This window comes from Chiloscyllium plagiosum, chromosome 2 (genome assembly GCF_004010195.1).
Source record: "Chiloscyllium plagiosum isolate BGI_BamShark_2017 chromosome 2, ASM401019v2, whole genome shotgun sequence".
Taxonomy (NCBI): Eukaryota; Metazoa; Chordata; class Chondrichthyes; order Orectolobiformes; family Hemiscylliidae; genus Chiloscyllium; species Chiloscyllium plagiosum.
Window position 1 is genome coordinate 29,774,178 of NC_057711.1, and position 20,959 is coordinate 29,795,136.

Sequence of the window (20,959 nt, forward strand, 5' to 3'; positions counted from 1 at the left end):
GTGGGAACACAAGCAGTCCATTTGGTTGATAGTCTGCTTCACAGAAGAAGGGATTGAAACTGGAAGGAAATCTTGCATTGGTCTCGACACCGAAAGTGTGAGTGGCAAACATAACCCAATCAACACTGCAAAATCCATTTTACAGTCCATTCTGATGTAACACAATATTTCTGTTCTCGTGCAATCCTATAATAAGAAAATTGCATAATAGCAGCACCATTTAAATAATAGGCTGGAATCTGGTATGCACTTTAGAACCAGTTTTAAAGCAATGTCCTCAATTTGTCCATGATGTTATTAGTGAATTTGTGGCAATGAAATGTGCATATACAGAATGACCTGTACTTTTAATAGCTGAGGGGCTGTGGCAAAATTGGGAGAGCTGACCCAAATTAAACATTTGCAACCACCTTCAGCCAGAAGTGCCCATTAATCTTGATCACCTCCTGAGGTCCTGAGCAAATCTTCACTATTGCTATAATGGTGTAAGGGCCCATAGCCTTTTTTGGTCTCCAGTGCCTTCACCCATTTCTTAATATCAAATGGAATAAGCCCTGAAGGGCTTATGCCCGAAACATCGGTTCTCCTGTTCCTTGGATGCTGCCTGACCTGCTGTGCTTTTTCAGCAACACATTTTTCAGCTACAAAAACCTGCAGCATGGAAGGAGTTAGGGAGGTTCTTGTAGGGTGGGGGGGGGGGGGGGGGGATGGGAACCTGTGATGCAGTTCCAGTGCACAGGAGGATGTGAGTAGGGAGGACATGGACAGGATTTCATGGTCACAGGCATGTGCTGGCAGACAGCAAGCTGGTTTGAAGTGTGTCTACTTCAACAGCAGGAGTATCCTGAGTAAGGTAGGTGAGCTTGCAGCATGGATAGGTACCTGGAATTTTGATGTTGTGGCCATTTCAGAGACATGTATACAGCAGGGTCAGGAGTGGAACTTGCAGGTCCTAGGGTTTAGATCTTTCATCAAGATCAGGGAAGGTGGTAAAAGCAGGGGAGGTGTGGCTTTGTTAGTCAAAGACAGTATAATAGTGGCTGAAATAACATTCGATGAGAACTCATCTACTGAGGTGGTATGGGCTGAGGTTAGAAACAGGAGAGATTTTTATAGGCCTGCGCAAAGTTCCAGGCATGTGGAGAAGAGGATCGACAAAACTATTCTGGGTAAGAGAGAAAGGAACAGGGTGGTCATTATGGGGGACTTTCACTTCCCCAACATTGACTGGAAATGCTATAACTCTAGTACGTTGGACAGATCAGTTTTTGTCCAGAGTGTGCAGGAAGGTTTCCTTACACAGTATATTGAAGGGCCGATAAGAGGGGAGGCAACACTGGATCTGGTACTTGGTAATGAACCATGCAGGTGTTTGATTTAGTGGTAGGGAGCACTTTGGAGAGTGTGACCATAATTCGGTTAATTAGTTTAGCGATGGAAAGGGATAGGTACATGCCACAGGGCAAGAGTTATAGATGGGAGGGAAGGGCAATTATAATGCTATTAGGCAAGACTTGGGAGGCATAGAATGGAGTAGCAAAATGCAGGGGATGGGGACAATCAATATGTGGAGCTGGTTTAAGGAACAGGTATTGTGTGTCCTTGATAGATATGTCCCTGTCATGCAGGGAGGAAGTGATAAGGTTAGGGAACCATGGTTTACTAAAGAAATTGTATCTCTTGTTAAGCGGAAGAGGGAGGCCGATGTGACGTTTAGACGAGGTGGTTCAGATGAGGCGACTGGGAGTTAAAGATTAGCTAGGAAGGATTTTAAGAGAGAGTTAAGAGGAGCAAGGAGGGGACATGAACAGTCTTTAGCAGGTGAATAAAGGAGAACCCTAAGCTTTCTATAGGCGTGAGGAATAAAAGAATGACTAGGGTAGGAATAGGGCCCGTCAAAGACAGAAGTGGGAAGTTGTGTGTGGACCCTGCAGAGATTGGAGAGATGCTAAATGAATATTTATCTGTTTTCACTCAGGAAAAAGAGAATATTGTAGAGAAGACTGAGATACGGGCTATTAGACTAGAAAGGCTTAGTTAGTAAGGAGTTATCATCAATTCTAGAAAGTGTAAAAGTCGATAAATCCCCTGGGCCAAATGGGGTTTATCCGAGGATTCTCTGGGAAGCTAGGGAGGAGATGACGGAGCTTTTGGCCTTGATCTTTGGTACTAAATCTATAGACAGACAATAACGATTCAGAGGACTAGAGGATTGCAAATGTTGTGCCCTTGTTCAAGAAGGGCAGTAGAGATGACCCAGGTAATTAAAGGCTCGCTGGTCTAAAGTCTGTTATAGGAAAAAGTTTTGGAAAGGATTATAAAGAGATGGGATTTATAATCATCTGGTAAACTCAAATTTGATTGGAGATAATCAACACAGTTTCGTCAAGGGCAGGTCGTGTCTCACAACCTCTGAGTTTTTTTGAGAAGGTGACCAAGCGTGTGAATGAGGGTAGGGTAGTTGATATAGTATACATGGAGTTCAGTAAAGCCTTTGATAAGGTTCCACATGGTTGGCTGTTGGAGAAAATGCAGAGGCATGGGATTGAGGGTGATTTAACAGTTTGGATTAGGAACTGGCTTTCTGTAAGAAGGTAGCAAGTGGTGGTCGATGGAAAATATTCAGTCTGGATTCTGGTTACTAGTGGTGTGCCACAAGGATATTTTTGGGACCACTGCTATTTGTCGTTTCTTTAAATGACTTAGACACAGGCATAGGTGGATGGAGATGACACTAAAGTTGGTGGAGTGGTGGACAATGTGGAAGAATGTGGCAGGTTGCAGGCTTGGATAAACTGCAGAATTGGGCTGAGATGTGGTAAATGGAGTTCATCGCAGATACATGTGAGATGATGCACTTTGGGAAGAACAATAGCAAGTACTGGGTCAATGGAAAGATTCTTGTCAGTGTGGATGTGCAGAGGGATCTTGGTGTCCATGTACATCCCTGAAAGTTGCCACCCAGGTTGATAGTGCTGTTAAGGCAGCATACGGTGTGTTAGGTTTTTGTTGGTAGAGGGATTGAGTTCGGGAGCAGTGATGTCATGCTGCAACTGTACAAAACACTAGTGTGGCCTCACTTGGAATATTATGCACAGTTCTGGTTGCCCCATTACAGGAAATATGTGGAAGCATTGGAAAAGGTGCAGAGGAGATTTACCAGGATGTTGCCTGGTCTGGAGGGAAGGTCTGATGAGGAAAGGCCTGATGAGGAAAGGCTGAGGGACTTGAGTCTGTTCTCATTGGAGAGAAGGTGGCTAAGAGGAGATTTAATAGAGGCATACAAGATGATCAGAGGGTTAGATAGGGTAGTGAGTGTCTTTTTCCTAGGAAGATGACATCGGCTTGTACGAGGGGGCATAGCTACAAATGGGGAGGTGATAGATTTAAGACAGATGTCAGAGGAAGGTTCTTTATTCAGTGTGACAAACCACATTAGGTACATTTAAACAGTCCTTGGATAAGCATATAGATGATGATAGGATAGTGTAGGGGGATGGGCTTAGATTAGTTCACAGGTCAGCACAATATAGAGGACTGAAGGTCCTGTTTTGTTCTATGTTCCTAGTACATGAATCATAAAATGCAGGCATCCAAATTCAGCAGATAACAGGGAAGGTAAATGGCATGTTGGCCTTATTTCAAGAGGGACTAGTATATATAAAAGTAAGGAGATCCTGCTAAAGCTATACAAGGTACGAATCAGACTAGAACTGGAATACTGTGGAAATACTTTCAAGCCTTTTATCTACAGAAGATATACTGGCATTTCTGAAGTGGCCAGTTATGAAAAAGGATCACTGGACTTGAAACATTAATTCTGCATTCTCTACACAGATGCAGTACAGAGTCTTGGGGACTTGACAATAAAGGGTTAGAGGTGGAGAGCTTCTTTCTTTCTTGTTGTGGGAAGAGTCTAGGATTGGAAGTTATAACCTCAGTAAGAAATTGCCTGTTTAAGACAGCGATCAGGAGGAATTTCTTTGAGAGTCATAGAGATGTACAGCATGGAAACAGACCCTTCGGTCCAACTTGTCCATGCCAACCAGATGTTCCAACCCAATCTAGTCCCAATCTGCCAGCACCTCCAAACCTTTTCTATTCATATACCCATCCAAATGCCTCTTAAATGTTGCAATTGTACTAGCCTCCACCACATCCTCTGGCAGCTCATTCCATATACGTACCACCCTCCGCATGAAAGAGTTGCCCCTTAGGTCTCTTTTATATCTTTCCCCTCTCACCCTAAACCTATGCCCTTTCATGTTTCACAATATCCTTCTAATGGGAAGGAGAACAGAATTGCACTCAATCTTTCAAATTCGGCCTAATCAATATCCTGACAGCTGCAACATGACCTCCCAACTCCTGTACTCAATACTCTGACCAATAAAGAAAAGCATACCAAAACGCCGCCTTCGCTACCCTATCTACCTGCGACTCCACTTTCAAGGAGCTATGAATCTGCACTCCAAGGTTTCTTTGTTCAGCAACACTCCCTAGGACCTTACCATTAAGTATATAAGTCCTGCTAAGATTTGCTTTCCCAAAATGCAGCACCTCACATTTATCTGAATTAAACTCCATTTCTGAGGGTGTTGAATCTTCTGTGGAATACTTTACCTAAAAGATGCTGTTGAAACTGGGACAATATTCCCAATCTGACTAGAAATCAAAGTGTTTGGGAAAAAGTCAAGAAAGCGTAGGTGATGGTTATCTGGTCAGCAATGCTATAACTGAATGGCAGAGCAGACTGCATTGACCAACTTATGCTCCTATGTCTTAGGGTCTCTAAGGTACAATATGCCATCAACTGCAGTCATGTAGCACTGAACTCCCTGGCATTATAAAGCTCTAAGATATAGGAATAGAAATAAGGCATTCAGCCCTTGCAAGTCTACTCTATGTTTGCCTTAACCTTGAATAGAATTAACAACCCAGACTCTATAGCCCTCTGCAGTCAAGAATTCTACACATTCATGGCCTTTTATCTATCCAAATTCCTGAACAGGGAGAATGTTTGCTCCCAAACTATCCAACTTGTTTGTAGCCCCAGGCAGCAGTTGCAATAGGTTTTATTCTGCCATCCTGGTCTGTCACAATGCTTACACTCTCCACAACAGCTGGTTCTCCAAAGGTTTATTCCCCATGTCATTGGTGACAAGGGGTACCCTGCCCTCAAAGACCTAGTAGCAGCTAGATTTGAGACCAAATGGCTGGACAAGGGCTAAGAGAAAACTGCATTTGGATGTACACAATGCTGAGGGACTCTGAATCCATACATCCAGTTTATGGTTACACTTTCCCATAGTCCTGTTCCTCCCCCAGAGAGCAGTAGAGAAGGGCAGCTCTACACACTCCAAGTCCACTGCTACATGAGATACATCACCTATGGCAATTAGTGCCCTTCAAGGATGAGAGGTACAGGACCAAACTAGAAGCCATAATAGATATGTAGAAACCATATAGAAAGGAAGTCAGTCCTTTTTCCTTCATTGGAAAATCTAGTAACTCTAAATAATGTTAGGAATAAGATGGCAAGAGAAAAAGAGCTGGATTGCATAAGTGCAATGCTTTTATATCAAATGAATAATATAGATTTTTTTTTTTAAAAAGGCAGCAAGATTAGAAAAGGCAATAGAGATATAGAGTAGACCTAGTTTGTCCTGCTTTTCATAAAGTGACTAGACCTAGTTTGTCCTGCTTTTCATAAAGTGACTTGACTCAAATCATTAGATAGGTTGTACTTTAAATTTTCCATCTGTTATTATGTGCTCTCAGATTTAATTGAAAGCTTGAAGTTGGAAGTATAAGGGTATTTAAAATGATTAACAGAATATTTCATATTATAGTAGGACAAGTGACTGAAGATGTGTCAATGTGTTTGCATAGTGAGCTTTTTCCATATTCACCATCACAATTTTATATACATTAGAAACAAAATATTCAGAATTCTCATTACTGTCTTATTATAGCTGCTACTAAATGTTTGCCAATCTTCAGCATGCCATTCAAAATCTAACTTCCTAAATGAATCAATCTTTTCTGCACTAATGTTCACACAACGACGATAGAGAATCATTGATTAGCAATCTCGACTGGAAACTGTACCTGATTTGTCTGCTCCTCCACCAAGGTTCCTCAGCCTAATTGTAGTGAAGATCAGTTAACTGAGCACAATTCCGGAATTGGAACCTTTGACCTTCCTTGTCTGTATGGCCTTGCGTGCATGATGTAGACATGATACTACATTTCTTAACCATTGCTATTTAAGTATTACCGTCAAAGCTGTCATATTTGTAAGTATATCATCAAAATGAACAAAACAGCACATTCTCGATTTAACCAACACACCAATACTTTGAGGTTTGCTAATGTTATATTTTTTAAAAATCCATGTGCTTCCTGTTCATCAGATTTCATGGGTAGTCAAGTAAACATTTGTCACAGTTGGGGGGTGGGGCGCGGAAAAAGATAACAATGACATTTTTCTGGAATGTGCAAACTCTCCTACAGCAGGATCATACCAGGCAGCACAAATTCATTTATCTTGAGCAACTAAAGCAAGATCATCTCGAATTTCAGAACAAGAAGAATTAGCCATGATATTATCAAACTGCTTTGTTTTTTACACATCAAGTTGAAGAACACAATTCATAATGGAGCAAAATTAAGGCAAGGATACAGATCAGCCATCATTCACCAGAATGGACAGGCAGGTTCAAGGGGCTGAGTGACCTATTGTCTATTCTCTTCTTATACAATTTGCAATGCAAAAATTATTTATAGCTAAAATCAGTCCAAAGTTCCAATCCTCTTTGAAGTAGCATTCATAGATCTTTGAACAAATATGCTGTAAATACAAGCCAAAATTGCTTGGGAGTACAGAACTTTAATATTGCTGAAAAATATAGATTGGCAAAGATTTTCACTTTCCACTCAGTTATTCATCAGTGAAAAGCTTTAGCAACAAATCTGTTTTCAGCAATACACATATCAAAATGCTAGTCTAGAATCAAAAAGTGTCACATTAATTTTAAACAAGCAGCTATGCAGACTAGCTAGAGTGTAAATAGTATTTGAAATTTTGGTTGTGGAATTAGTAAAACTTTGACATCAATATTACAATAAATATCGTTGGCAAAACAAAAGATACACAATAAATCAGAATACAAATTTGATCAAATAATTACATATATTCTTAAAAAAGTGACATAGCATGAACCTTGAATCACTGCACAGATGCATAATCTGATTTTGGAAGGAAGTTAAAATTACAACAGTCTGTTTAGCAGACTCGTGGCCTGCTGTAGATGGTCTTCAATGCAAGTAGTAGTTTAATAATTGGTGTGCACAATGCAGTAATCACTGGCAAGCTATAGTAATGGAAGTAAAAGGAAATATCATGGACTTTAATTATTCCAAAGATTTTCAATATTCCACGAGTTGTTGGAGGAAGGCATCGAAATTGCCAATAGGTAACAATGTCATGGTAGCAGCGAAGATCATGACCAGTTACTGCTAGGTCAGCCTGAAATTGTACAACATGTTAATTAGTGATCATCATTGCAGCCTCAAAAAAAAACTCCCAGTTTTGCAGAGAAAGGCTGATCTTCATGGGGTAATTTAATGGCTTTGTTATAGGTTTTTGGTACATAATATTTCAGATTTGTAAAACTAACAAGGTCACTGAATCTGGCCCTACTGTAACCGAAGGATACTTCACTGATAGAATAAACAGGCCATTTACACCAGCTAGATATGAAATACAAAAGAACTCAAAACCTGGAGATCACCAAAATGCCATCGCAACTATGTAGAATTGAGGAGCACACTTCTGACACTCAAAGTCAGTCACATCTTTTCTGACTAGATTCTAATCAGAAGGACCGAAGTTTTTTGTCACAATAATCGACAAATTCAAAAACCTAAACTCAAGAGGTGTTCTAAGCTAAAACAAAGTTTTTGGTGTAAACATCAAACCCAACCTTAAGATCATGCCTGTCAGACAAAGAAAATGGCATTAAATGAGGCCTAACTGGCAATTAAATTTTTACTTCAAACATTAATTTTCAAGATCCTCTCAAAATTTGGTCAGGCATAGTGATGCTTGGGAAGGGGCAGAACAATTCACTTGGTCAGCATCTTTGTTACTGGACTTACTATCTACTGTCTACAGCACAGATGCAATACACCACACAGATCCACAGGACACACCGCAGCAATTCACAATACTTTCTATAGATTGCACTTCCATCTTCTATACCCACTTCAAAAGTAGTGATGCCATGGGAAATCCAGTGACTCCAAGCTCTCCAAATTATGCAACATCTTGTTTTCGATATATATTGCTATGTCTTTATCAATGTGTCAGAATCCTGAAATTAGCAATATAACATCATTGTTTGAGCATAATCAATGGATTCATTTCAATGTTTAAGATGTCTAATGAGCAAAGGCGAAACAGATTGAGACTGCTCACTGGAGCTTAAAAGAAGAGAGGTGATCTTATTGAAAGATACAGGATTCTTAAGGGCTTGACAGGGTAAACATGGAGAGAATGCTTCCCCTCATGGGTGCATCTAGCACCAGATGGCAGAGTCTCAGAATAAAGGACACCAATTCAAAGCTGCAATGAGGAGGAATTTCTTGAGGGTTGAGAGTAGAATGCCTTAAGGACAGCTATAAAGGGCTGAGTCCTTGTGTATAGTTGATTAGTAGGGGAAATCAAGGATTACAGGGATAATACAGGAAAACAGAGCTAAGTTCTGTACCCATGAAGACAGCCTCAACCATATGTAACCTCATACACTATATGTAATCCCCGCCATACTATTCTGTATCTGTAAAAATCTTCCTTACTGTCCTGTTTGACACCATTACCCTGATAACTTGTTATGATCTCTAACTTAATTAGTTTGTTGAGTTTTGGATTACTTGTTACTTTAGTTAGACCCTTGACATTCAATTCTTGTACCTAACATGTTATTCCACCCATTTGGCTTGTCTCCAGCACCACCTTATTTTTAAACTTTATATAATCACCTCTCTACCTCAGTTAATTGGATTATAGGTCATCCCTTCACTTGCTAGTCAACTGTTGACATTTTACTCACACCATCTGACACTACTAATCACCTATAGAGACTAATTATTTAGTCTGTTGACATTCCACTCACACCATCTTTAAGATCTTTCAATCTCTCTGCCTATAAATTCAGTGCTTGGTGTGCTTTTCTTCACTTTACCTGATGAAGGAGTAGCACTCTAAAAGCTTGTGATTTTAAATAAACCTGTTTGACTATAACTGGATGTCGTATGACTTCTGACAATTGCAATGAGCAGCTTCATCAGCATTGCCCAGATCTTGAGAACAAAAGAACAGGATATGGGTATATGTGCAGCTGGAAACTGGAGTCAAAAAGGGTAAGTGAAAGAGAAGGGGAGAAACTAGTGAGCAGTACATTTGAGAAATAAATTTTTATTGTAGTGAAGGTGATGACCCCATGGCATTATTGCTGGACTGTTAATCTAGAAACTTAAGTAATGTTTTGGAGATCTGGGATAATTCCTGCCACAGATGGTTGGAAGTTGAATTCAATAAAAATCTGGAATTAAAAGTCTAATGATGACCATGAAACCACTATTGATTGTCAGGAAAAACATGTCTGATTCTTGATTTAATTTATCATCACATGTACCTAAATATAGTGAAACGTTTTGTTTTGCATGCAGTACAGACAGATCATTACATACAAAGATCATAGGGTGGTTGAACAGAGTGAGGAATACAAAGTTACAGCTGTAAAGATGATGCACAAAAAGCAAGATCAACATTAGATTTGAAATTTGATTCACTAATGTCCATTATTGAAGGAAATGGTCACCCTTATTTGCTTTTTGGCTACATGCGACTTCAGACCCATGGCAATGTGGTTGACTGCTGTCTGATATGGGCAATAAATGTTGTCTTAACCAGTAATGCCTTCATGCTATGAATGCTTTTTTTAAAAATATGGGAGTTGGTACAGGTTTTCGCAGGGCTGGAAGTGAGGTGGAATCAAGAGTAGAATATTAGATCAGACACTAGGTCATTCAACTGAAGAACAAACAAGACACACAGGTTGCACACCATGAGGTTCAGCAGAGGAAAGCTGAAGAAATCAGAGGCATAAAGATGCAAAAAAGGAAAATGTATAAGATGCCTGCATACTTATGTTCAGAGTTTCAGAGGAAGCCAGGTCAAGTCTCATAGTATGATCCAGGGCAAAGTAAGTTACAAATAATAAATCAAGACTCTCAACACTGTTTGGACTGCGAGAAAACATGAATGTGCAATATTACTAAAGCAAATTTCAGATTCATTCAAAACACTTCAGATTCATTACTATATTCTTTAGATTTTCTAGATTAATTCCGTTCTATAGAAATAGTGATGCAAGTGACCAAAACTGTAACAAAGGTTGGCATAAGAACAGAGATGTACAATCTAAATCCTTCAATTGTGCTTCTCTCCCTTTTCCAAGACACTGTTTTGCACCATGCAGCATAAATAGAGTGAGGCAGTGGGTGTTACTGTGCAAAACTTAACTCCTAGCTCATTTTAATATCACTGCAGTAATCTAAAAATAGTACTGGTCTTGCATCACACTTGATTCCTGTACTATTTTTTCCACTGTAGCACGAGTCTGTATGCAGCTTTAATGTCACCAGCTTTAGCTTACTCTCATATTGTTGTTTGCTGTCATTATTTGCTGTCTCAATCTTTTGGTGTCAATGTCGACCCTTTTTCTTAAACTTAAATTATTTTAATGTAGAACCATTATCAAAATTCAAAAGCTTCATTTTCTAAAATGTCACCACTTTTGATTCAAGAAGAGACACGCACCATAGGGTTCTCAATTATATTGGACCCTCACAAAATCCACATTCAGAGAAGTGTATATCTGAAAAGCCAGATAAGAATGTGGATTCATGAGCTATAAAAGGTATTCCAATAAATCTATTTATTACAAACAAACAGAAGGTAATTCTTGTGGCCTCCTCCAAGGATACTTTGCTGAGCATAAACAGGCAATTTACATCAGTTAAATATGAAATGCACAAGAATTGAAATCATGGAGATCACCAACTTGAAATCAAATAATGCTTCTACAGAAGGAGCAGCAAATATGAAGAATGCAGTGACCTAGAAATATTTAAAAGCACTGCTTATAGTCATAGATACATATAGCATGGAAACAGATCCTTCGGTCCAACAAGTCCATGCTGAACATAATCCCAAACTAAACTAGCCCCAACTGCCTGCTCTTGGCCCATATCCCTTCAAATCCATCAAACCTTGAAATATTACATTTAGTTTTTTCATCTAAATCATTAATACACATTGTGAATAGCTGTGGTTGAAGGTAGATTTCATTTACATGGACTTCAGTAAGATGTTTGATAAGATTCCCCATGGTAGGCTTATAGAGAAAGTGAAGTCATACGGGGTCCATGGTGTACTAACTAGATGGATAGAGAACTGGCTGGGTAACAGGAGACAGTAGTAGTGGAAGGGAGTTTCTCAAAATGGAGAACTGTGACCAGTGGTGTTTTACGGGGATCCATGCCAGGACCACTGCTGTTTGCGATATACATAAATGATCTGGAGGAAGGTATAGGTGGCCTGATTAGCAAGTCTGCAGATGACACTAAAATTGGAGGAATAGCAGATAGTGAAGGGGACAGAGAGTGCAACAGAATACAGATAGATTGGAGGGTTGGGTGGAGAAATGGCAGATGGGGTTCAATCAGGACAAATGAGAGGTGATTCATTTTGCAAGATCCAATTCAAGAGCAAACTATATGGTAAAAGGAAAAGCCCTCGGGAAAACAAATGTACAGAGAGGTGTGGGTGCTCAAGTCCATTGTACCCTGAAGGTGGCAACACAATTAGATAGAGTGGTCAAGGCAGTATATGGCTTTCCTTCATTGGACAGGGTATTGAGTACAAGAGTTGGTAGGTCATGTTACAGTCATAGAAGACTTTGGTCTGGCCACATTTGGAATACTGCGTACAGTTCTGGTCACAACATTACCAGAAAGGATGTGGATCTTTTGGAGAGGGTGTTGCCTGGTGTAGAGGGCACTACTATGAAGAGAGGTTGAATGGATTAGGATTATTTCCATTAGAAAGACAGGGTGGGGGGTGGGAATCTGATTGAGATCTACAAGATCGAGAGAGATAAGGTGGATAGCAAGAAGCTTTCTTCCCAGAGTGGACAACTCAATTACTAGGGATCACAAGCTCAAGGTGAAAGGGGAAAAGTTTAAGGGAGATGTGTGGAAGGTCTTTACGCAGAGGGTGGTGGGTGCCTGGAACACATTGCCAGCGGAGGTGGTAGAGGCAGGCACACCTGAATGATGCTTTTGTATCTAGATAGACAAATGAATGGGCAGGGAGCTGAGGGATACAGATCCTTAGAAAATAGGTGACAGGTTTAGATTGAGGATCTGGAACGGCACAGGCTTGGAGGGCCAAAGGACCTGTTCCTGTGCTGAAACTTTCTTTGTTAACTGATCCCTGCAGTATCCCACTAGTTACTACCTGTCACTGTGTGGGGGAAGAGGGAAGAAAGCATTTATTCCTACTGTTTGTTTTCTGTCTCCAGAACAATTTTTATGAATGTCAGTACATTATCCCCAGTTCCATGTGCTTTAGTTTAAATGCTAATCTCTTATTCGGGACCTTATCAAAAGCCTTCTTAAAGTAGACATATCCACTGACTGCTCTTATCAACACTACTAGTTATACCATGTAAAAGTTCCAGAAGATTTGTCAAGCGTATTCTTTCAGTAAATACAAGTGTTCTCAAAAGAGGATCAAAAAGTCAGATAGAGTCCCTGATTTAATAATTATTCATCAGGATAGATTCGAAGGGTATTAATAAGCTTTTCTTGTTCTGGGTTTTATTAGGTCACTATGTTTGTTGATCTCATATTTATTAAAAAGTGCAAATAATATCATGCTAGTACTTAATTTATATGTTGTAGTTATGAATTAAAGCTTGTGATAAATCATTAAGTTAAAAATCACACAACACCAGGTTATAATCCAACAGGTTTAATTGGAAGCTTCCAATTAAACCTTAGATTAGATTAGATTACTTACAGTGTGGAAATAGGCTCTTCGGCCCAACAAGTACACACCGACCCGCCGAAGTGCACCCACCCAGACCCATTCCCCTACATCTACCCCTACACCTAACACTACTGGCAATTTAGCATTGCCAATTCACCTAACCTGCACATTTTTGGATTGTGGGAGGAAACCGGAGCCCCCGGAGAAAACCCACGCAGACACAGTGAGAATGTGCAAATTCCACACAGTCAGTCGCCTGAGGCGGGAATTGAACCCGGGGCTCTGGCGTTGTGAGGCAGCAGTGCTAACCACTGTGCCGCCCACCGAAATGGCGATGAACATTGTGCAATCAGCGAACATCCCCTCTCCTGGCCTTATTGATGAAGCAGCTGAAGATGGTTGAGTCGAGAACACTACCCTGAGAAAGTCTTGCACAGATGCCCTTGAACAGAGAGGACTGACCTCCAACAACCACAACCATCCTCCCATGTGTCAGGGATGACTCCAACAACCAGAGAGTTTGCCCCGAAATCCACTGATTCCAGTTTTGCTAGGGCTCCTTGATGTCACACTCGGTCGAACGCAGCATTGATTAAAATTGCTGTCACTCTCACCTCACCTCTGGAATTCAGCTCTTTTGTCCAGATTTGAACCAAGGCTGTAATGCGGTCAGGAGCATAGTAGCCCTGGCAGAATCCAAACTGGGGGTCACTAAGCAGGTTATTGCTGAGCAGAAACCAGTTGATAGCACTGTTGATGACAACTTCCATCACTTTACAAATGTTGGACTATAACCTGGTGTTGTGTGATTTTTAACTTTGTACACCCCAGTCCAACACTGGCATTTCCAAATCGTGATAAATCATGTTTCTTACCAGTTCTTCTATCAAAGTGTACACTGTTCCTTCAATTTCACATTCAAGATGGTGTGCAGCAACCAGCAGCTTTATCATAAGAAATGTCCAGGATGCAGTAACCACCAGCAGAGTCAACCTATTTAAAAGAGAAAATACATTTATTATAATGACAGTAACATTTTGTCAACAGACTACATTGGTTTCATGACATTCAATTCCAAGATGGGGGCAGAATAGCAGTGCAGTATGTGGGCATCTGTCTGGAGCTCATCTGCTCTGCCTGCTTTTACCATTTTTCCTTTATTTGTTCTTATTTTAATCTACATACCTGCCGTAGAGAGAGTTCGTGCAGTGTGGAAGAGAGCAAGCCCAGTGGAGTCAAGCCATTGCGGGGCAAGGGAATCAGCCCAATATGGCAGTGCATCTGTGGCAGTGACGAGAACAGACAGCTTCAGGTTGAGTTCAGCACAGACTGGAGGTGAGGCCTAATGCAGGCTGCTTCAAGGACTGTAATGTTTATTTTTCTAATTTATTCTTAAGATCATATACCTAGGTACCTTTCTACCCAAGATGGTTTTATAAATATCAACTTTATCAACTTTTTATTGCACTTATGTGACAATGAACCCAATTCTAACAATCCAAAGGTTTTAAAAATAGCTCAAAGATTAAGAGTGGACTGTAGAACCCCTACAGTGAGGAAGCAGACCATTTGGTCCATCAAGTCCATACAGATTCAGGGATAAGGAATTTCATTATGTAGCAAGACTCCAAGCTGGGTCTGGTCTCTTTGAAGAGAAGATTGAGAGATATGATAGAGATTTGAATCATGAAGGGTATGGACAGAATGCATAGAGAGAAAATGTTCCAGATTTAAAGGCGAAAAAAAAAACAAAGTGAAGAGACCCAGCAAATCTAGTGTATCCGTGTAGACAGAAAAAAAAAATGGAGTTAACATCAAGTCCAATGAGACTTCTTCAGAAGCATTTGGAAGAATCAGTTCAGTCTTGAAATGTTAACTGTGCGCCTCTCAGCACAGATGCCAGAATTGCTCCAGCACTTGGATTTTATTTCAGATTTCCAGCAACTGCATTATCTAAAATATGGGCAAAATAATCAGTAAAAGCAGCAGTTATAGAATCAGAGTATGGAAGCAGGCCATTTGGCCCATCGAGCCACACAACCCTCTGAAAAGCACCTTAGAATACTAAAAGAGGTAGTGACAAAAAGAGTGGATGCATGGGTTGTAATTTTCCAAAAACCCTAGGATTCTGCAGAAGTACCAGAGGATGAGAAAATGTGATACCTTTATTCAAAAAGGCAGGGAAGCAAAATGTGGATAACTATTGCTGGAAAGGTATTGGAATCAATTAAACAATTCAGAACATTTAGAAAAGCATAATCTAATCAAGTAGACTCAATAGTTTCATGAAAGGGAAATCACATCTGATTAATTTAGATTTTTGCGAGCAAGTATGAACAGAGTGAATAGTAATGGGTTTTATTCAGACTTCCAGAAGTCCAGCCAAATTTGAAGATGGCACTAAAATAGTTGGAAAGGCAGATTACAAGAAAGATCCAAACAATATCTTTATTGTACGAAGTGACTGTCTATTCCAGATGTGATCTCACCAGCACCTTGAATGAATATAGTGAGACTTCCTTACTGTTACAAACCAATTCCCTTAAATAAGGATCAACATTCCATCAGCCTTCCGAATTGCCTGCTGTACCTGTGTGCTAGTTTTTTAGTGTGTGTACAGGTACCCTGAAGTTCCTTTGTGTTGCAGCTTACTGCAGTTTCTCTTGTCGTGGAAATTAAATCGACTCAACTCAACTGATAGCAAGAGCAAAGAAAGGAGCTTTATTCAAATTCTTCAGAATTGATCCAATACATTCAGCCAGATGCCTCATTAAGGGGTACCGGAGCATAATTCAGATACTCTTCTTATACCATTCTTATCACACTCTCAAGGGCAAAGACTGGGAAAACTCAAGTTGTTTATTTCCTCATCTCCTGGTTGCGGACATAACTGTTCTTATGCTTTTGCTGAATTCGACTGTCGCAAGGTGAAGTTGAATTCAAACAAAGCCAAGCTGTCTCCTGGCTGCAAAGCTCAGCAAAGTATGGTTTACAAAGCTCAGCACAGCGTTAAATTTAGAAAGACATTCTCTTTCAGATTTCACAGTAAATGTTAAATTTGTTAATTTCCCATTACACCTCTCCATTTAAATAATATTCTGTTCTTTTTCTTTCTCTACCTTCCAAAATGAACATGGCATTTTCCCAAAGTACAGTGTTTGCTAACATTTTGCTCACTTACTTAACATATCAATATTTCTCTGTAAACTGTTTTATTCATTAGAGGCAGTTCAGAGAAGGTTCACGAGGATGTTCATTAGTATGGAGGGATTATTTATGACTAAGGCAAAACAGTTTGGGACTCATTGGAGTTTAGAAGAAAAGAGACGATCTATTGAAACATATGATTAAGGGGCTTGATGGGGTAAATGCTGAAAGGATACTTCTCATACAGGAGTCTGGGACCAGAGGGTGTAGTCGCTGAAAAAAAAAAGATGCCAATTTTAATGAGGATGAATTTCTTCTGAGGATTGAGTGTCTCTGGAACTCCTTGCCAGAGACTGTTGGAGGACTTATTGAGGCTGATCTTGATCAGTAGGGAAATTAAGAGTTATGGGGAAAGAGAAGGAAAGTGGATGCAAATGATTGGTAAATCAGCCAGGATCCTATTGGATGGTGAAGCAGGCTTTAGGAGTTGAACAGCCTACTCCTGTTCCTAATTCTTATGGTCTTATAATGACATTGGACTGTCCTCTTTGTCAAGATGCCCTAACACATTAGTATTGATTGCTATAGTATATCATGCACATTGCTTAGGTACCTTTTAATAATATATGGCATAGGTCACATGCAATTAAGTTATGGAGTCCTTTAGTCCTGTTTGTGCAGATTCCACCTTTGTAGTCCTATGCTAGGCTTCTTAAAAAAAACTCAAGCAATTCTGTAACAAAAGTATTTAGACCTAGGTATCCTGTACTTAAGATGGTGCCCTAAGTGGTGACATTACAAATGTTTCAACTGCACTCATTCGAGTGCACATAAAGCCAATTTTAACATTTCACTGCTGGGAAAAGACCTTGTCTATTTAGCCAATCCATGCCCCTCATGATTTTATAAAACTCTATAAGGTCACCTCTTAGCCTCTGACACTCCAGGTAAAACAGACCCAGCCTATTCAGCCTCCCCCTAAAGCTCAAATCCTCCAATTCTGCCAACATTCTTGTAAATCTTTTCTGAACCCTTTCAAGTTTCCGATAGGAAGGAGACCAGAATTGCATGCAATATTCCAACAGTGGCCTAACCAACGTCCTGTACAGCCGTAACATGACCTCCCAACTCCTGTACTCAATACGCTGACCAATAAAGGAAAGTATACCAAACACCCTCTTCACTATCCTATCTACCTGCCACTCCACTTTCAAGGAGTGATGAACCTGCACTCTTTGTTCAGCAACACTCCCCAGGACCTTATCATTAAGTGTATAAATCCTGCCCTGATTTGCTTTCTCAAAATGCAGCACCTCGCATTTATGTAAATTAAACTATCTGCCATTCCTCAGCCCATTGGCCCATCAGATCAAGACCACATTGTAATCTGAGGTAACCTTCTTCGCTGTCCACTCCACCTCCAATTTTGGGGTCATCTGCAAACTTAATAACTATACCCCGCTATATTCACACCCAAATCATTTATATAAATGATGAAAAGTAGTGGACCCAGCACCAATCCTTGTGGCATACCACTGCTCACAGACCTCTAGTCTGAAAAGCAACCCTCCACAAAGCCACTCTGGTCTTCTACCTTCGAGCCAGTTCCATATTTAAATGGCTAGTTCTCCCTGTATTCCATGAGCTCTAACCTTGCGAACCAGTCTCCTATGAGGAACCTTGTCAAATGCCTTACTGAAAGTCCATATAGATCATGTCTACTTCTCTGCCCTCATCAATTCTCTTCATTACTTCTTCAAAAAACTCAATCAAGTTTTAAGACATAATTTCCCATGCACACACCCATGTTGACTATCTGTAATCAATCCTTGCCTTTCCAAATACATGTGCATCCTGTCCCTCAGAATTCCCTCCAACAACTTGCCCATCATCGATGTCAGGCTCACTGGTCTATAGATCCCTGGCGTTTCCTTACCAACTTTCTTAAATAGTTGCATCACATTAGTCAAACTCCAGTCTTCTGGCAACTCACCTGTGACTTTTGACAATACAAATATCTCAGCAAGGATCCCAGCAAATCACAAAACTAGTGTTTCCCACATTGTTCTAGGATATACCTGATTGGATCCTGGGGATTTATCCACTTTGAATAGTGTATTCAGTTCTGGTTGCCTCATTATAGAAAGGATGTGGAAGAGGATGTAGAAGAGATTTACCAGGATGCTGCCTGGACTAGAGGGCATGTCATAGAGATGTACAACAGACCCTTTGGTCCAACTCGTCCATGCTGACCAGATATCCTAACCTAATCTAGTCCCATTTACCAGCACTTGCCCCATACCCCTCTAAATCCTTCCTATTCATATACCCATCAAGATGTCTTTTAAAATGCTGTAATTGTACCAGCTTCCAGCACTTCTTCCTCTGTAATAGGGACATTTTTCAAGATGACACCATCTATTTCCCCACATTCTATATCTTCCATGTCCTTCTCCACAGTAAACACTGATGCATTTAGTATCTCCATCATCTCCTGCAACTCCACACACATGCTGCCTTGCTGATCTTTAAGGGACCCTATTCTCTCCCTAGTTACCCTTTTGTCCTTAAATGTATTTACAAAATCTCTTTGGATACTCCTTAACCCAATTTACCAAAGCTATCCCATGTCCCCTTTTTGTCCTCCTGATTTCCCTCTTAAGTATACTCGTACTGCATTTATACTCTAAGGATTCACTCGATCTATCCTGTCTATACCTTACATATGCTTCCTTCTTTTACTTAAGCAAAACCACAATTTCTCTAGTCATCCAGCACTCTCTACACCTACCAGCCTTTCTTTTCGCCCTAACAGGAATATACGGTCTCTGGGACTCTCAATCTCATTTTTGAAGGCTTTCCATTTTCCAGCCGTCCCTTTACCTGTGAACATCTGCTCCACCCGAGACTCCCAGTCTCATTCCTGATGAAGGGCTTTTGCCCAAAACGTCGATTTTCCTGCTCCTTGGATGCTGCCTGACCTGTGCTTTTCCAGCACTATTCTAATCTTGACTCTAATCTCCAGCATCTGTAGTACGCATTTTCGCCTAACATCTGCTCCCAATCAGCTTTCTAAAGTTCTTGCCTTATACCATCAAAATTAGCCTTCTTCCGATTTAGAACTTCAACTTTTAAATCCAGTCTATCCTTTTCCATCACTATTTTAAAACTAATAGAATTATGGTCGCTGGCCCCAAATGTTCCACCACTGACACTTCAGTCACCTGCCCTGCCTTATTTCCCAAGAATAGGTCAAGTTTTGCACCTTCTGTAGTAGGTATATCCACATACTGAATCAGAAACTTTTCTTGTACATACTTAACAAATTCCTCTCCATCTAAACCCTTAACACTATGGTAGTCCCAGTCTATGTTTGCAAAGTTAAAATCCCCTACTATAACCACCCTATTAAAGATAACTGAGATCTCCTTACAAATTTGTTTCTCAATTTCCCTCTGATTATTAGGGGGTCAATAATACAATCCCAATAAGGTGATCATCCCTTTCTTATTTCTCAGTTCCACCCAAATAACTTCCCTGGATATATTCCCAGGAATATTCTCCCCAAGTACAGAAGTAATGCTATCCCTTATCAAAAACACCACTCCCCCCTCCTCTCTTACCCCCCTTTATATGCTTCCTATTGCATTTGTACCCTGGAACATGAAGCTACCAGTCTGGACCATCCCTGAGCCATGCTCCTGTAATTGCCAGGATATCCCAGTCCCGTGTTCCTAACGATGCTCTGAGTTCATCTGCCTTCCCTTTAGGCCTCTTGCATTGAAGTAAATGCAATTTATCAGTCCTACCTTGTTCTCTGCTTTGTTCATGCCTGCCCCGACTGTTTGACTTGCTCATTTTCCCAACTGTACCAGTCTCAGATTGATCTTTTTCCTCACTACTTCCATGGGCCCACTCCCCCCAACTTTACTAGTTTAAATCCTCCTGAACAGCTGTAGCAAATTTCCCTGCCAGTATATTAGTCCCCTTCCAATTCAGGTGCAATCCGTCCTTCTTGTACAGGTCACCTCTATCCCAGAGGAGATTCCAGTGATCCAAAAATATGAACCTTCCCCCCCCTGCACCAACTCCTCAGCCATGCAGTCATCGGCTCTATTCCCCCATTCCTACCCTCACTAGCTTGTAGTCCTGGGAGCAATCCAGATGTTACTACCCTTGAGGGCCTCTCTTTTAAATTCCTGCCTAGATTTCTATATTCTCCCTTCAGAATCCTTTTCCCTTCCTAAGTCATTAGTCCAATGTGTACAATGATCTCCTGCTGGTCCCTCTCCCCTTTGAAAACATCCTGCACCCTAAGATATCCTTGATCCTGGCACCAGGGAGGCAACACCATTCTGATTTTGCGCCACTGGCCACAGAAACATTTGTCTATGCCTGACTAGAGAGTCCACTATCATAATCAATCGCTTGGAACCCGACGTACCCTTCATTACATTACAGCCAGTTTCAATACCAGAAACTTGGCTGTTCATGCTATATTAGTCTAGATTAGAGTGGTGCTGGAAAAGCACAGCAATTCAGGCAGCATCCGAGGAGCAGTAAAATCGACATTTCGGGCAAAGCCCTTCATCAGGAATACAGGCAGAGAGCCTGAAGGGTGGAGAGATAAGTGAGAGGAGGGTGGGGGTGGGGAGAAAGTAGCATAGAGTACAATAGGTGAGTGGGGGA

At 40.7% G+C, this 20,959-nt stretch overlaps 2 protein-coding genes across 6 annotated transcripts in view; one reads left to right on the forward strand and one right to left on the reverse strand.

Annotated features, from left to right (window-relative positions):
• Positions 1-4,515: 4,515 nt before the first annotated feature.
• The window catches only part of LOC122558213, a 55,007-nt gene continuing 38,563 nt past the window's right edge, over positions 4,516-20,959 (reverse strand). For 4 of the 5 annotated variants that reach the window (XM_043706571.1, XM_043706543.1, XM_043706560.1 and 1 more), the window contains 2 exons: positions 13,999-14,116; positions 4,516-7,531 (listed from right to left, as the gene is read on the reverse strand). In XM_043706571.1, the coding sequence (XP_043562506.1) occupies positions 7,289-7,531; positions 13,999-14,116 (361 nt within the window). In that variant the 3' untranslated portion in view covers positions 4,516-7,288. Of the gene's footprint in view, positions 7,532-7,553; positions 8,379-13,998; positions 14,117-20,959 lie in introns of those variants that run through there. The other variant, XM_043706575.1, reaches the window with a different exon arrangement.
• The window catches only part of cenph (centromere protein H), a 79,197-nt gene continuing 67,482 nt past the window's right edge, over positions 9,245-20,959 (forward strand). Inside the window, exon 1 of the mRNA XM_043706588.1 lies at positions 9,245-9,426. Coding sequence (XP_043562523.1) covers positions 9,338-9,426 — 89 coding nt within the window. The 5' untranslated portion in view covers positions 9,245-9,337. The remainder of the gene's footprint in view (positions 9,427-20,959) is intronic.